The following is an 18,388-nucleotide window of genomic DNA, read 5'->3' as shown; positions in this document are numbered from 1 at the left end:
AATTTTCTTTGAATAATAATAATAATAATAATATTTAGGTGGAAGTGGCAAGACTTATTTAAATTGCAACAATATTTTTCTTTTTTGTAGCATCTGGTTTAATTTGTAATTTTGTTATTACGCAAGAAATAACGAGAAAAACACGGTTTTATTTTACGCAACGTTGATGAGTCTTGCACAAATGGTGGCTTTACAATATGTGTGAAAAAACAAGCAGACAGAAAAAAGGGTTAACGGGTCAAAGGAGGTTGGGACTTGGGAAGAATAATAGGGAATTAGGGAATATGAACAAATGGGCTTGTGGGAAATTTCGTGTCATTTGCAATTGTGCAAATTAAAGTATAAGCAGACACGAAATTTGGGAACAAAGGGGAGGGTAATACCGGAATAATGCAGAAATAGAAGGCTTGGAAGGGAGAAAAATGTTGCTTGGCGTGAGAGGATGGGGATTTTTGGTTTTGCAGATACAAATTGTAATTAATAATAATCTACTCCGCGTTTAATTAGTAGTGTGTACGGCGAAAAGGATTATACCTGCAAGCTGCAATGTAGAATTTAGGTGTACGTGAGTGGTGATGGGAGAATGTTCTTATTAAGCATAATGGAATGGTATGCAGAGTATCCAAGGTTGATGATTGGGACTGCTTAATCAATGGATAGTGAAAACTGAAAGATAATAAAATATGTGTAAAACTTCTAAAAATGCTCTTGTTTAAAAAAAAATCTAAAAATGTTCTAGCTAAATAAACATTCTTAAAAACTTGTTCATTCAATATAATTATTCAATTTTACATATCTAATAAGGTTGAAATGATCTCTTATCATATGTGCCAGCTTATAAATTCAAACTCCCACTTGTGTTTTAAGAGTGAAGTAAATATAAATGCTTTTGTGGAGACTTTCTGTCTTGAAATGGGACACTATCTCTTCTTCTTAAATTTTATTGTACCAAAATACAAAGACTTCTATTTCTTGAAACACTCAGTATTCTTTCTTTTTACCCTACCCAGACATCCCTAATACCTTCCTACTAACAAAAATCTTTGTTCATTTCTTAGTTGTTATATAGTTGAGGAAAACAAGTGTAATTTCAAAATGAGAGGGAAGATGTGCAGTCTAATTTTGTTAAACATTGTTATCATGATTAAGATTAAATAGTTTCCTAAATGTTTTTAATTAAATAGTTATTTAACTTAATTTGATAAGATTCTTGATTCAGATTAGAAGATTAGAGACATGTTATCTTGATAGAGATTTTTTTTATTCATAGGAATTGAAGATAAGTACTATGAGATTTGTAACAACTCGCGTACCTTACTGAATTAACTGAGATAAATTTCTTAATTTTCATGATAAAGATTATAATAATAAAAAACAAACATTTATTAGATAAAGATATATTATGATTTTTATTAGATAAAAATTAATAGATCTCATTTATTTATTTACATAATTAGATTAGGAGCAATGCTATACTACATGAAATTCTTTGTGCACGAAAAGTATGAAACACTCATCCTTGTATCCTATTGGTTAACAATTAAATAAAAAAGGAAAAAAATATTTTCTGCAAATCATGAGATGACCGTAGATTTATTTTGTCGTAACCATCGTGTCATTCATCACTTTCCTTAAATTAAACAAGGTAAATGTGATCATTGAATATTGACTTAATTAAGAATTTCTAACAAATAACATTACCTTTTAATATAAAATTTTAAGAAGAAATGTATTAGTTCTTTTTTACATGAGATTATCATATTAATTAATAAGTTATTGATTATATTTTAATTTGATTACTAGTTGAATGAACAATTAAATACTTATAGAATTAATAATTATTCAAAAAAAATTAATCAGTTTGAGTTCTATGATAAAAAATAAATACCTTGATTAGTACAATTAAATGATGAAGAAATTATATTTTTAAATCATTTATTGACTAAATATGTGTTAATTTATTAAAATTTGATAGTAACATCTTGCTTTAGAATTAACTTAGAACTATAATTATGAAAAAAAATATTATAGTAATATTATTATTCTATTGTTCTTGAATATAAAATATATTACTTTATATTATTCAAACATTAAGGAGTATTTTCATATAGGTCACTCACAAACAGAGTGTGCTAAACTTTGCCAAATGTGCATTATTTGAATTTTGGTGAGTTGAGTTGGCCGGTCACTAGAGAATGGTCAAGCAGTCCCTACTGTTAACGACTCTAGGAATGGAAGTTTCGAATGTAACTTCTTTGTAGCTCCAGTTGGGCTTTGGATAGGTTTCCAGAACAATACCAAGGGAAGGAAAGACTCAAAAGTCAACAAGTCAATGAAGACTTTTCATCACTATAACCATGATAGATCAAAAGCAGAATAAAATTACACCGAAAGTCTACAATGCTACATATTCACAAGATTCGTTTCACCACTTTCCTATTAAAAATTCAACCTCAAGGACACTATAAACAAAATATTACAGCTTGTTTGTCTAAAGTGGTTTATAAATAAACAAATAAAAACCACTGATAAATCTATAAATATGTCCCTTTACCACCACCTTCATTCTCCAATCTCCACACACTTGTTTTAACCAGTTCTACTGATGACAAATTATGGAGATGTACATTGATACCCCCTCATAATTTGTTCAAGTTTAATATTTTTTATCTTATAGTTCCAAAACCACTAGAAGTGTAGACAATGTAACCTGGTGTATTACTGTATAATAATATCAACAGATTCAGTTGAAACTGAATTGAACTTTTGCCTTATACTTGCAAGTGCCGCTGATACTGATTTTTAAGTAGATCAGTTGGAATAATTGCCACACAGCTCTGCCACTAAGTTCAATGGACTCTCACAAAGAAAAGAGAAATGACTGATAAGGGAATAGTAAGATAGCATAAAGGAAGAGTAAGATACTGTACATCATATTTAGGGAAAGATGCCATACATATTATATAAACCATCAGTCAGCAATTAAACTGTTCAAACTGATAAGCTACTTACAGAAAAAGAATATGATGCTCAAAATAATGATGTCCAAAAACCTACCTCGACAGAACAACCAACCATTCCCTTCCCCCAGATTGAAATGAAACTGCTGGTCACCCTAACAGATTTCCTCCCAAGTCTTAAGCCAATCCATTTTTCTCTCACCCATGCTAGATCCCAAAATATAAAATATCAATCTTCAAATCAAAATAAATGAAACCAAAATGCTTCGTGAAATATAGACTCGTAATCCCTAACGTTAAGCATTGACAGGAGGTGGAGGTGTTTGAGCTGGTGCAGGCTGATTACCATTATTGCCGCCACCACTACTGTTATTTTTCCACGGCCTCACAGTGAAGAGCACCACAAAGAAGATGATCACCAGAAGAAGTATGATACAGTAGCAGGTCCATTTCCTGGTATTTTTCTGGTACTTTCGCGCAGTCTGCAACTGCTCGGCTCCGGTGCGCACAAAAGAATGAGCTCTTGCCACATGGCTCTCGATATCATCCAACTGCTCTCCTTGATGTTGCACCAGCACTGTCATGTCAAGGAACACTTGGTGCAACTCCTTGAGATTCTTTTCTATCTCTTTGACGGCATCATGCCTCTCTTGAATCTCATTGATGGTGTCCAGAATTCTACCCCTGCCTTGCTCTTGAATGGCTTTCTGAAGGAAGGTCTCACTCTCACCTGCAATAAAGGGAAAAGCACAGATTCTTATGGGACCTCCCAAACTAGCATCAAATCAGATTTAGACAAAATTGAACCCAAACTTAAACTCGTGAGGACAGAATAGTGCTTCACAGACTTGAATTTGGAAGACCGGTTTGAACTTTAATAAACTATCCACTAATTCCATTAAGTTCTAGTTGTTCTTCAATTGAAACAATGATGGAGAAAATGAGAAATTAATCATGACTCTGTCCCAGTAGACTAGAATTTGAAAGAGCAATTTTCCTACTAGTAATTATTCGTCTTGTTTTTTGTAAATTTGCTGCTTGATTTCTATTTTTTTAATATATAAATCCAAAATCCACTTTGATTGCCAACCAAAATAGAATTGAGCAGTAAACTACTGAAGAGTCTAGGCTGAAAACTTGCTTATTAAGATCCGGAAATCCTTGGTTACTATATTCAACTTGATGTGGCATCTTAGAGATCCAGAGAATTAGTTATTTTATTCACTACATTTTTCTCCAACATTATTTTATTTCTTTATTGCTTTTTCTCGCATCAATCATCTTATCTCAAACTTTTACTATTCATCTCTATCTCCTCGTCTCTCTCTTTGTTGTATAAAATAACATCCAAATACAATTTCTCTTTAAACAATGATCAAGAAATCACACCACAAGTATTTTCTAGAATGATAATCCTACTCAAACCGGATAAAATTAGCATGGAAGATAGAGTTCTCTTTCTCAATATTTAGCACCACTACTCATATTTAAGCTCAAACTCAAACACTATTAGTTAAGCTGCTAAAATTGCATAACAGTTGATACATGTGTCTGGTAACACATGGACCATTTAAGGAATCAAAACTCTAATTAGGCCAATTGTTTTCATTCTTGCCATTTATTTATATTTTAGAAGATTAGAACAGTATTTAAAAGGAACCAAGCACGTTGCTACTTCAATGATCTGGTGACTATGACGTAATGAAAATGAAATGAAATTTAATTTTCCCAAATTAGATCAAATTAGAACAAATAAGGTTTTAAAAAGGTCAGGAATCGTAATTTAGGCTGCAACGTCAAAGGTTTTTAAACTGTCTGTGACCCCTATTGAGACTAGGCCGCATTTGTCTGCAATTTCCCAAAATATCAACAAGAAAAAAGCGACTGATATTTAAAACCTTATTCAAAATTCAATTAAATAAATAAATATATAAATCCGAAACGAAGCCTTACCGGTGGAGATCAAGAGATCGAGCGTCTTATCATCGGGATTCTCGCCGGTGACGGTGAAGTACCGCCGCTGCACGGTCTCGCGGTACTCCGACGAAACAAGCCCGCGAATCTCGTTGAAACTCTCCATCGAATCCTTCAGCTTCTTCTTCAAACCGTTGACCACGGAGGTCCGGGTCCGGTCCGAGGACGAACCCGGTCCACATCCAGGCAAGTTACGGTTCGCGGCATTGGACCGCTCCAGCGCCTCGAGCTTCAGCTTGATCAGCTTCGCCTTCTTCAGCGCCGCCGAAACGTCGCCGTCCATGCGCGACCGCAGGTCCCTCACCGCCTTCGCGTTGTGCAGCGTCTTGCTCTGCTCGTGGCTGCTTCTTAAACTCTGCGCTAAGCCTTCTAATTCCTTTAGTTCCTCATTCACGCCTTCCACGTCCTCGAAGAACTTGTCGAGGTTCACCTCGCCGCCGCGGGGGCCACCGGCGGCGGCGCCCATCTCGATGTCGTGGTGGCGGTCCGGGGATGACTGGTCGCTGCGGAAGCGAGAGAAGGAACCTGAGAACAAGTCGTTCATTGTTTCTTTCTTCTTATTTGGTTATTTTCGTTTCTAATGGTTTTTGAGAGAGAAGAATGAGTTGAGAGTAGTATTGAAGAGAAAGAGGGATGATGATCGTGGTGTGGTGTGGTGTCTTCACATGGTTATGATTATGATGGATTCAATTTGATTCAACTACCGCGTAGACAGAGAGTGTTAGGAAGAGAAGTCAACATGACGTGGATGAGAAAGAGAGAGCACGATGCAAGCGGGTGAGAATTTTCTTCTTGGGGGAGAAGAAGGGTGAAGGCAAGTGTGATTATTGATTAACGATGACAACTTTTTTTTTTTCATTTTTGTTATTTTCATCATAAAAAAATAGATAAATATCTATTTTGATGGTAGAAGAGGATTACAAATTGGTTATCATTAAAAAAATAAAATTTAATTCTTAAATGTGTAAAAAGAATTAGGATATTAAATCTAATTTTTCTATTTTTAGACATTAATTTATCATTGTATCACATGTTCGAGGACTAAAATAGATATTTATTCTAAAACAAATGGATATTATATAAGATTGTATTAGTTCTACACTTTCATATGATCATCATTAAATAATTATAGTAAAAATCAACAAATTTATTTGAATTGATTATATAAATTTATTTTACCTTTCTAAATCGAAAATTAAAGACTAATCTTTTAAGATATTGAGATTCATTGAAGGGTAACATATTTCAATAAATAAAATTTTATATGCATGAGGTAGAACTATTAAATATGTAGATAAACTTATATGAGATTGTTTTAGCTTAATCAAATGTTTAAGATTCAAATCTTTATATAATTGTGTGTTGTTTAAAATAAACAGATTAAAAATTGAATCTATTTTTTTATAAAAGAATTTAATTTTTATATATTATTAGTGTAAAAAATATTACATCATTTTTAAAATATTAATTATTATAAAAATTAACAAAAATTATTATTAATAATATAAAATAATTATACTGACCATACATATATTATTTATGTATACATATCTTAAAAATATATGTGGTAAAATTATAAAATAATAAAACGTTGTCCTAATTGTGTACTAAAATTTCTGTTTTACTTAAGCGTAAAGTGAAATAGCGCGTTTGGAATGGGGTTAAGAAGATAAGTTAAGAGAGGAAAGAGCCCTTTGACGGTAAGATTATTCGTACTTAAGTTTTCAACCATTTCAGTCAGCGTAAACAGAAAGGCATTGCGGGTTTGTTTTGCATTAACTATCGATGATTAGTTTATTATTACTAGTATTAAAGAGGGGGTGAAGCAAACATAAGGGAAATATCTAAGAGTAAATTGTAATTGCACACTTTATATTTTTTTCAAATTATACTTGATATTCTTTCCATTTTTATATTATTTTTATTTTTTCTCTTTTAACATCATTGATTAACGTCAATGAAAATATATGAGCATACGAAATTATTTTAACATTTTTGTTACACTCACACCCACTATGTTTTTCTCAAATAATATTCGATATCCTTAATTTTTTACGTTATTTTTACCTTCTTTTGTTAACGCTGTTAATTAAAATCAATTGAAATATGTGAGCAAATAAAATTATTTTAACATCTTTATTAGATATTTAATAACAAATTAACAATTGGTCATATGAATGAATCTTTCTTAACGCAATAACAATTTTTTTTATAATATTTGACTTTTACTTTATTGTTGCTAACACTTAAAGAAGATACAACTCTTGATTGAAATATTATATCAAACACTTAGTCATCAAAAATAAATATTTCAAAGAAAGGATTAAAAACATAAATGCAGGAGCAAAACACTAAAATTTAAAGCAAAATGTTATATTCAATCAATAGGCATTGTTGGAAACACGTTAAACAAAAACGCAACAACCAAACAACCCAAAAAAATTGAACTAAAAAAAAGAAGGAGAATGAGGAAGGGTGTTAACACATGCATACCAACAAGATGAGTTTACGTCCAACAAAAAGTTGGGTTCACATCCAACTAGAGAAAAAAGATAAAGAAGGAAGAATGTTAAAATATTTTCAGGTTGAAAATAGTGTCAATGTCTTTTATGAAGTTAAAAAAGAAAGAAGATAAAAGTATTTTGGACATAAATTTTCATTAAAAATTATATAATCAAGATGTACCTTAGATTACTAAACGGTATTTAGGAGGGAGAAGATCTAGGTGTAATATGAGTTAAACAATTAAAAAAAATTGTAAGATAAAAAAAAAGAAAAAGTATCAGATACAATTTAAAAAAATACAAGCTATACGAGTATAATTTACCTACTTAGTGTTGGATTGGTTTGTTTTCATAATCAATTTTAGGAGTATTAAAATCAACATTGAGAGAGCTTCATAACATGTTTTAGACTTTTTTTTCATAAGAGAAAATTAATTATGTGGCCAATAAAATTGATTGCAGAAAAAAACATATTTTTCCCTAAGTAAAAGTACTTGAATATAAAATTTATAATTTAAAGTATCTTATTTACATTATACGGGTAATTTTAATTTATTAATCAAATAAAATCAATTCTTCTCCATTTACTTTTGAAATATCATAATTTTTTAGAAACAACAATTATCATAATTTTTTAGAATCAATTCTTCTCCATTTACCAAGATTTAAAACTGCATAACCGTAAGTCTTTTTACAAGTATAACTAGCGGAGAAGAATGGGGAAAAAATATAGTATTACTATTACTTACAAAATGTTTTAATATAAAAAATATAAATTAATGAACGATTATTTTATTAGTTAAAAACTAAATAAATAAATAAGCGAATTGGTAAAAGGAAAAAAGGAAACGTGATTTTGGTCCCTGTAAGATAAGGAGGGGAGAATTATAGTCACAAATTGATTATAAATTCTTGAAAGACGTGAGTCTTGATTAATTTAGTCTCTTTTATTAACAAAGGTTATTTAATGTTATATGTGTGGTAAAATGAGATTGATTGAAAGAGGGGGTCAAGTTAAGGGGTATTCAACTCAATTATTTTGTTTGATCTATCGATTTTAATCCATCAAAAATGAACTCATAACAAGGTGAGGCGTGTTAGTGTATTAGACTAATCATTTTTAAACTTTTAAAATTGATAAAAAAAAAAAAGTTAATTACTTATGCATCTCCGATATACAACTCATTTGTCTAATATTTTTCCTTTTTTATATTATTTTGAGCCCTCTAACCCATGACATTAAGTAACAATTTCATAAGTAACAATTTCAATTTTATACTGAATGATGCAATTTTGTTCTCTTCTTTTTCGCAAAACCAAAATTATCCCTCTTCCTTAACATAAAACTCGTGCCTTTATAATATTGTTCAATTTGCACAACACTAAGATTCCTACTTCAAGCATTGACATCGGCACATAATCGTCTCTTTCGCCCACCATCATGCTCTCAGTGCGTCCCTTCCATGGAGGCTTTCTATTCTATCGTTGGCGGTGTCAACTCGACCTTATGACTGTCATCTCTAATTTCCTTGACTCTAACATCATTGGTGATTGCCACTCCTGCTCGTATTTCTTCTCCAACACCATGGCCTTCTCGATGGCCTTTTCTATTGTCAACAACTTCGACAAGGGTTCAAGCAAAAAAGACCCATGAATTTGGTCATTATATGCACTTTCTTCGATTTTCATTGACAACCCGCCTCGTTGCTACGATATTATCAATCTAAATCGTGAAAATTTTAATTTTTAAATGAAACTCCGTTAATTTGCTTATGAAAAATGAAAGTAAATTTTTCGCGATACACACAGTCACCAAAAAATACACAATTACTTGAATGAATATATATATATATATATATAGTAACTCAGCACACAACATCTACATAATGGAAAGTAAATTAGCTCATACATATAATTAAATCTGTGATTTACATCCTCAATTCAAAAAGGATTTATAGAACCAGCTACGGAGGAATTGATTAACAAAACACAACTCTCTCCCAAAATAATCTCAACGTCATCATGTCGGTTTGGCAGCTCCACAAAAGAATCTCACTTCACGTACTCTACGGTTATCCTTCTGCTTCCATGAACAAAGGTTCATGATCATCAAAAGTATCAACCACACGGTACAAAAATTGCAAGGGTGAGTTTATTATAAAAGAAATTAACACAAAAATCAAATAACCATAATTAGTAAGAAAACATTAATATATACCATAATCATACACAAATATCCATTAGTCCAACATACACTCAACAAGTAGTCATCATCCGTCCATAATTCCAATCAATCATGTTCAATATGATGTATGTACCTGACCTCAACTCTCAAATGTAATGTGGTACCATTCATCAAGGAAATAGCCTAAGCGTATCCACACGACACTCTCACTTAGGAAAACAAAGCAGCAAGTGTCGAGGTCACCCTATCGTGCACAGGCAACTCCTCCCTCCCCCCTCCCCCCCATGGTGATCAGCATGAGTCTCAAGGAAGTTCCAAACCGAGTGACATGCCCTCAAGTACAAGTATTCCCCCTCATGAGAAACTAGAAGTACTTACTAACAAAGTTTATACTATTTTCATGCAATATGAAGTATGAAATGTGGACACCATCAATGCACTGATAGTGGATAATTAAAGATTCTAAGTCATCCCCCTCCAGAGATGCTCAAAACTCTTTAACCACTCTATTTTCCCCACCAGGGATATCCAACATGGTCACTGCACCCCTCATGTACATACACATCACACATTATCACAATGACATTTTCAACATTAATAACATATCATCTCAATATCATTATCAACATCAACATAATCTCATCTCAATGTCATTCTCAACATCAATATCATCTCATTTCAATGTCATTCTCAACATCAACATCATTTCATCTCAATGATATTATCAACAACAACAACATCATCTCATATCAATATTATCATAAACACCAACATTGTCTCGTATCAATTATTATCGATATTATCTTCAATAACAACATCATTCTCTATCAACATTATCATAAACATCAACTTACCTCATATCAATTAATATCATCAATAACAATATCATCAGTAAATCACATTCCGCATATACATGCATATACAGTTCATGCCTGAGATTCACACTCCTCAGGTCTTCAGATAACACAAGTATAATAAAAACAATAATGTCATTTATCAATAATAGACATATCGCATCCCATTAGTCAAAAACATTGTTTTTCTTGAAAATCAGCATTCAACAAGGACAGACATACATCCTCATAATTAGGTTCCCTGACCCCAACTATGGTATCAAAAGCCGTAAACTATAATAAACCCTCCTCACATATCATGAGCTCTCCTTCAGTTCCTCTATGTGTCGCTCAGAGGCCTCTCTCGTTCACGTTCGTCAGTCTAAATGTAAGGTTCTATATACCAAATTGAAGGAAATTTAGTATAGATTTCAAAAACAAGGTTAATAACAACATTAAGAGACAATACTGTTGATCAGTGTATATATCTGAAGGTCAGTGGGAGTAAGGTTATTTTTTTAATCTTGTGTGTTGATGATATATTGTTTGCTACTAATGATCTTGGTCTTCTTCATGAGACTAAGAAATTTCTCTTTAGTAATTTTGAAATGAAAGATATGGGTGAGGTAAGTTATGTGATATGGATAGAAATATTCCATAATAGATCACAAGGATTGTTAGGCTTATCTCAAAAAACATATATCAATAAAGTACTAGAGAGATTAAGGATGGAAAGGTGTTTAGCATCACCTGTTCCAATTTAGAAATGAGACAAATTTAGTCTCAGGCAATGTCCTAGAAATGATATGGAACGAAAACAAATGGAAGCAATTCCATATGCATCATTTGTTGTTGCATCTACCATGGAGGCTGAATTTGTAGCATGTTTTAAGGCTACAATTCAGGCTAATTGACTGCAGAACTTTATTTCAAGGCTTGGAATTGTCGACAGTATTGTCAGGCCGCTGAAAATGTATTGTGATAACTTCGCAATAGTATTTTTCTAAGAATGACAAGTATTTTAAGGGTGTTAAGCATATGAAATTAAAGTACTTTTGTCGTGAAGGAAGAAGGTCAGAAACAAAGAGTGTCAATAGAACATATTAGCACAAACCTTATGATAGCTAACCCTTTGAATAAGGGATTATCGCCCAAGACATTTATAGAACATGTTGAAAGTATGGACATTATTGTTATTGATGATCATTAAGTGTAATTTATCTTATGCATTTTAGTGACACTTTAAGCACAATTATGATATGTTTCTGATTACCTGTTCTCCATGTTTGCATGCATGTTTGTGTTAGAGTAATGTTAACAGGTTTTGTCTTGAATAAAGGCATTATGTTGGACCAATTATGTACTCCTAACTAATGGTCATATTAAGGAGAAAACTAATTTGAAGTACATGGAAGGGACTATGTCGATTAAGTAATGTACAACCGCCATGACTCGAATTGGTTCCTATTTTTAATCATGAAATTATGATGTACCCAATATATAGAATGGTTTAATCATTTTAATGTGCATTATGTTAGTTTAATCTATTTATTTATTTAGTCCATAATGTTTAGTAATGTCACATGAGCCAAGTGGGAGAATATTATAATTAATGTCTTGTGTCAGAGACATGTGACTTATGTAGGGACTAATAAATAAATAATTAATAATTAAGGACTAAATTGTAATTGAGTTAAATAGGAGAATTTTCTAAAAGCAACCACTACTTGATGGGAGTAGTGGTTGTAAAAGGGGGTTAATACCCACTAATGTGAAATAAGGTCTCTTTCATGACAAAAAGTGTTCTATCTTCTTCCGAGGAAGATTTCTCTCTTAGAGAGACAGAAAGAATAGTCAAGGAAGTGAAATCTTGTTTCTCTCTTCTTCCGAGGAAATCAAAGTACACCAGAGAAAAGCTTCACTATGGAGAAAGATACCCACTGTTTATTTATTATTTGTGAGAATCATAGGTTTCAAGATCTTGTTGGTTTCATATCATTGTTAATCTAGGGAACCCTTAAAATTTTTACAAAAAATTCATGAAAAAGATTTGTAAGGACATTCTCAAGTACATATGCATCATGTGTAGTGTCTTCTCATCTTGGTAATGCAAATATAAAGCCTGTGTCCCAATCACACACAACCATTATATTGTGTTGGATGTCCTTTCTTTACAATAAACTTAGGTTGTTCACTAGGACTAACCACACATGAGATATGAGTACCATCAATTACTTATATAGCATCCTTGAAAAATGACCAATATCGTAGGTTGTCTTCAATTTTTTTGTAGACATCACGAAACCTAGAATTTTGTGGCTTGATGTAATTAAAAACTAATCTAATACATGCAACTAATACTTAATGGAAATGCATACTTACGATTTCTTTTTAATGCTAAAACCTTTCACATATCATCCTATTGCCTACTCCATGATCAATCATGTTTAAAAACATTGCAACCATTTTCTTGAAAGGATGATTTGCATATTTGTCTTATTTCCTATAGAATGTGATAATTCGCTCACAATCCAACTTTATAGAAATATTCTAATAATATAGTTCTTGAATACAATGTAGTCTTTAAAGGAGATCTCAAGCTACAACTTCTTTCAAATTTGGAAGGTCAAGTTTGTAACGTCCCAAATTTTCATTGTCATTATTTGACTAAAATATATCTCTATGTGTGTGAGAGGATTGTTAACATACATGCATGTTAGAGTATGCACTCTACACAAACATTTTAGGATAGGTATGCCCATAATTTTTTTTGTTTCAGTCAAATCATCATTTCAAATATTTTATTAATAAAATAAAAAAAAATATTTTCTCTCCCCTATCCACAACCTCACATCCCCAAACCTTCTTCGCACGACATCTGAATGTTGGTTCTTCTTCCTCCCCAACCCTTTTTTTCACTGCATCAAAGACACCAGTCTTCCCACCACATCGCAGACAATATGTTCAACACCATAAGCCTGACACATATCAAGACCCGCAATCATCCATTCTCTGCTATTTTTTCACGCAACCTATCACAATTAAGCAGTTGCAGTTAGTTACAAGAAGTTATTTAAGTAGTTAGTTGGTTATAGCAGTTAGTTGGTTACTAGAAGTTATTTAAGTAGTTAGTTGGTTATGGCGGTTAGTTAGTTACTAGAAGTTATTTGAGTAAGTTAGTTGGTTACTCAAGTTAGTTATTTTCTATCTTTGAATAAATAAACCAACTTTGTAATACTTTCATAAATGAATCCTAAAAGTGCTTTTCATCTGTCTTTCATTTCTTTCATTTCTGATATGGTATCAGAAGTTTTTGCTTCCATGCCTCTTGCTTCCTATTGAAGCTATTTCTTTTTTTTTTCTCTCATGGCCATGGCTGCCATTGATGATTCTAACCCTTTCATTCTTCATTCTTCCGATAATCCTGGCGTTGCCTTATTTTCTCATCCTCTTACTGGTGAAAACTACAATTCTTGGAAGAAAGCAATGCACATGGCTCTTCATGGGAAGAACAAATATGGGTTTGTTGATGGTTCAATTCTTGAACCTGCTTTGGGTCACTCAACTTATGATTTGTGGCATCACAATGATAGTATCGTTTCTTCCTGGCTCCTTAATTCTTTATCCAAAGAAATGCAAGTAAGTATCTTACATTGTTCTGCTGCCAAAGCAATCTGGGATGATCTTCAAGAACGTTTCAAGCAACAAAATGGTCCTTTAATTTTTCAACTTAAGCATGACTTGATCACAGTGCAACAAGGTTCCATGTCTATTTCCTCTTTCTACTCCAAGCTTCATTCTCTGTGGGAGTCATTATCAGAACTGAAACCCTCACATAGTTACACCTGTGGAGGAATTAAACCTTGGTGCGATTTTGAACAAATGGAGTATGCTATGCAGCTCTTGATGGGGCTACACGAATCCTTCTCTACTATTAAAGGTCAATTTTTATCCATGGATCTCTTTCCCTCGGTAACTAAGGTTTTTACCTTAGTTGTTCAAGAAGAAAATAAAAAAGTAGTTGGTGTTTCCACCTCTGCTAGTGAAGTTTCACATGCTTTTTCCTTGAAGACTTCTTCTGCTACACGCAATCATCCTGACAATCACTTCAAAGGATCTTCCAAGAATCACCCCTTGTGTGCTCATTGTGGTATGTTGGGTCATACTCAGGATCGTTGCTTCAAGTTGCATGGTTATCCTCCAAATTATAAGAGGATTGGCTTTTCCTCATAAGCAAAGAAACATTCTTCTTCTTCTGAACCACCACACAAGGTTGTTCAATAAGTATCTGTTGATATGTCCCACTCACAACCTTCCTCTGGTGACTCGAGTTCCCAATTTCAGCTTACTGCCTAGCAATATAGCTAATTGATGAATCTTTTAGAAAGTCATGCTACCAATGTTGTCATCCCTCAAGGTGTTTCTTCTGCCAGTGGTATGATCCTTTCTACATCCACTTCTAATTTTCTTCATGATTGCTGGCTTTTAGATTCTGGTGCCAGCATTCATATTTCTTGTTCCCTTCATTATTTTCGATCTTACCAACTTATTTATGATAAAATTGTCACTCTGCCTAACAATGATGTTATACCTATCCTTGCCATTGGTTCGGTTTGCTAAACCAATACCTTAATCTTGCATAATGTTGCCTACATTCCTAAATTCAAATTCAATTTAATTTCAGTTAGTGCTCTTCTAACCAATCCTAATTTGTCCATTTCTTTTTCTCAAAATGAATTTGATATTCATGAGAAGCAAGCTTGCAAGAGGATTGGTAGAGGGGATCTCATCCAAGGCCTTTATGTCTTAGATCTCAAGGACACTCTTGATTGCAAATTTACTTTTTATGTTATCAATTCACATACAAATTCCATTCCTTGTAAAAAATGCTCATATTTGGCATTCTAGATTTGGTCATATCTCAGACAAAGTTTTCAAACATTTGAATAATAAAATTGGTCTACACCTTTCTCCCAATTTCTCTTCTTCTAATTGTTTTGTTTGTCCTCTTGCTAAATTTAGAAGATTATCTTTTCCTAACTCTTACCATTTATCTGCATTACCATTTGACTTAATTCACTGTGATATGTGGGGTCCCTATGCTCACCCTACCTATGAGGGAAGGAGATTTTTCTTTACATTGGTTGATGATTGCTCAAGATTCACTTGGCTATTTCTGCTTAAGCACAAATCTAAAGCTTCAATCTATGTGCAACAATTTTTCACCATGGTTCAGACTCAGTTTGGTGTATCTATCAAATGCCTCAGGTCTGATAATGCTAAAGAACTTGCCCTCACTTAGTTTTTGGCTTCCATGGGCACTCTTCATCAATTTTCCTTTGTTGAAAGGCCAAAACAGAATTCAGTAGTGGAAAGGAAGCATTAAAATCTGCTCAATGTAGCCATAGCTTTGTTTTTTCAGTTTAAAGTTCCTATCTCATTCTATGGTGATTGTATTACCACTACAACTTTTCTCATCAACAGAACCCCTTCACCATTACTACAAAACTGCTCACCCTACAATATTCTGTTCAAAAAGGAACCTGACTATCATGCCTTAAGAAGTTTTGGATGTTTAGCATTTGTTTCCACTCTTCCATCATCAAGGAACAAGTTTTCTCCTCGAGCAGTGCCTACAATTTTTGTTGGTTATCCCCAAGGTTATAAAGGATAAAAATTGTATAGCCTAGACACTAAGAAAATTTTTGTGTCCAGAGATGTTGTCTTTCATGAATCCATTTTTCCTTTTCAAACCATTTCACAGCCTCAAGTCATTCCTGATCCTTTACTTGATTTGGTTATCCCCATTCCCATCACTAATACCTTACCTAACCCTGACCAGACTTGTAGCCAATCACCATAGCCACCTAATAGCTTTAACCATGACCCAACTGATCCACCCTCAATCCTTAGCTCAGATCATCCTCACACTTTGCCCTTTGTCACCTTAAGAAGGAGTACATACCACTCTAAGCATCCCTTATACTTGTCTGATTATGTAATATCACAATCTCAAGTTGCATATCCCATCCAGCATCATTGTTCCCTATTGCCTCTTAGCACCCCTTACAGAGCTTTCATTAATCACATCTCAGCTATCTATGAACCTTAGTTCTATCATCAAGTTGTTCCTTATCTTGAATGGCGTCGAGCAATGCATGAGGAAATCCAAGCTCTTGAAGCAAATTCCACTTGGACACTTGTTCCATTACCACCTGATAAGCACTGTATAGGATGTCGATGGGTGTATAAAGTTAAATACAAAATGGATGGCTCTGTAGATATAGACAAAGCTCGATTGATTGCCAAAGGTTATACAACAAGCTGGGATCGATTTCTCTGATACATTCTCTCTAGTAGCCAAACTTACCACTGTGAGAGTTCTGCTTTGTGTTCCTGCTGCTAAAAACTGGTGCCTCCTCCAATTGGATGCTAATAATGCCTTTTTGAATGGAGATTTGTTTGAAGAAGTTTATATGGAACTTCCCAAGGGATACAGGTCAGCCAATCCTTCATTTGTATGCAAATTGAACAAATCATTATATGGCTTAAAACAAGCCTCTAGACAATGGTTCTGTAAGTTCTCCACTACTCTTCTTAGTCATGGATTCCAACAATCCAAGCATGATTACTCCTTTTTCACCATTGGCTCAGGAAATTCCTTAGTCATTTTACTAGTATATGTAGATGACATCATCCTGTCAGGACCCAATCTTGCCTCTATACAAGTTGTTCAGACCAAATTACAGCTTTTGTTTCAATTGAAGATCCTTGGCCCTTTGAAATATTTTCTTGGCTTAGAAATAGCCAAATCCAACAGAGGTATGTCACTATCCCAGCGAAAGTATGCTCTATCTCTTTTGGAAGATACAGGTTTCTTGGCCTGCAAACCTTCCAATATACCAATGGATCCCAATCTGAAACTCAATCTTCATGATGGAGACTTACTCCCTGATCCATCAATATACAAAAGATTAATTGGTAGATTGCTTTATTTGACCATCTCACGACCTGATATCACCTTTGTTGTGAATTGCTTAAGTCAGTATATGAAAGCCCCTAGAGTTCCTCACCTACATGTTATTCATCATCTTCTGCAGTATATCAAATCTGCTCCTAGACAAGGTTTGTTTTTCCCTGCTCAGAACTCTCTCAACCTCACTACCTTTGCTGATGTTGATTGGGTCAGCTTTGTTGATACCAGAAGATACACTTTTGGATTTTGTGTCTTTCTTGGAAACAACCTTCTTTCTTGGCGTTCTAAGAAACAACCCACTGTTTCAAAATCATCCACCGAAGCTGAATATCATGTCTTGTCTTTTGTTACTAGTGAAATTGTTTGGTTAAGCAAGTTACTTCTTTACTTTGAAGTTGATGTGCCCTCTGTGATGCTATTTTGTGATAATAAATCTGCTATAAGTCTTGTTTCAAACCCTGCTCATCATGAACGATCCAAGCACATTGACATTGATCATCATTTCATCTGAGAATATGTTCAGTCCAAAGTAGTCAAGCTTGTCCATGTCAATAACCAACACCAAGTTGCAGATATTTTTACAAAAGCACTTTCAGGCCCGGTTTTTGGTAAATTCATTGTCAAGTTGGGAATTATTAACATCTATTCGCCAACTTGAGGGGTATCACAATTAAGCAATTGCAGTTAGTTACAATAAGGTATTTGAGTAGTTAGTTGATTATGGCAGTTAGTTAGTTACTAGAAGTTATTTGAGTAGTTAGTTAGTTATGGCAGTTAGTTAGTTGCTAGAAGTTATTTGAGTAAGTTAGTTAGTTACTCAAGTTAGTTATTTTTTGTCTTTGTATAAATAAGCCAACTTTGTAATACTTTGATAAATAAATCCTAAAACTGTTTTTCATCTATCTTTCATTTCTGATACAACCATAATGCACTACATCGTTCCTGCAGAAACACAA

General features: G+C 33.4%; 2 protein-coding genes across 2 annotated transcripts; one reads left to right on the top strand and one right to left on the bottom strand.

Annotated features, from left to right (window-relative positions):
* Positions 1–2,878: 2,878 nt before the first annotated feature.
* On the bottom strand, positions 2,879–5,740 carry LOC114372042 (syntaxin-121-like). The gene is made up of 2 exons (XM_028329427.1): positions 4,914–5,740; positions 2,879–3,690 (listed from the first exon to the last, which is right to left on the bottom strand). Exons 1-2 carry the CDS (start codon positions 5,476–5,478, stop codon positions 3,257–3,259), a joined length of 999 nt encoding a protein of 332 aa, XP_028185228.1. The 5' UTR covers positions 5,479–5,740; the 3' UTR covers positions 2,879–3,256.
* A 10,817-nt stretch (positions 5,741–16,557) lies between these two features.
* On the top strand, positions 16,558–17,943 carry LOC114371347 (uncharacterized mitochondrial protein AtMg00810-like). Its single transcript, XM_028328813.1, has 2 exons — positions 16,558–16,683; positions 16,768–17,943. The coding sequence occupies exons 1-2, from the start codon at positions 16,558–16,560 to the stop codon at positions 17,941–17,943; spliced, it is 1,302 nt and encodes a 433-aa protein (XP_028184614.1).
* Positions 17,944–18,388: the final 445 nt, after the last annotated feature.

Source organism: Glycine soja, chromosome 10 (assembly GCF_004193775.1).
Source record: "Glycine soja cultivar W05 chromosome 10, ASM419377v2, whole genome shotgun sequence".
Classification (NCBI taxonomy): Eukaryota; Viridiplantae; Streptophyta; class Magnoliopsida; order Fabales; family Fabaceae; genus Glycine; species Glycine soja.
The sequence above is the reverse complement of the archived record's forward strand: the minus strand, read 5'-3'. Positions and strand labels throughout refer to the sequence as shown.

What these genes read in the sequence shown, in the direction of transcription:
- LOC114372042 (XM_028329427.1), bottom strand. Translation starts at nt 5,478, where the DNA reads ATGAACGACTTGTTCTCAGGTTCCTTCTCTCGCTTCCGCAGCGACCAG. An exon ending in CGATCTCTTGATCTCCACCG is followed by an intron (nt 3,691 to 4,913) that starts GTAAGGCTTCGT and finishes CCTTTATTGCAG; the next exon opens with GTGAGAGTGAGACCTTCCTT.
- LOC114371347 (XM_028328813.1), top strand. Translation starts at nt 16,558, where the DNA reads ATGAACCTTAGTTCTATCATCAAGTTGTTCCTTATCTTGAATGGCGTC. An exon ending in ATTACCACCTGATAAGCACT is followed by an intron (nt 16,684 to 16,767) that starts GTATAGGATGTC and finishes TGATTGCCAAAG; the next exon opens with GTTATACAACAAGCTGGGAT.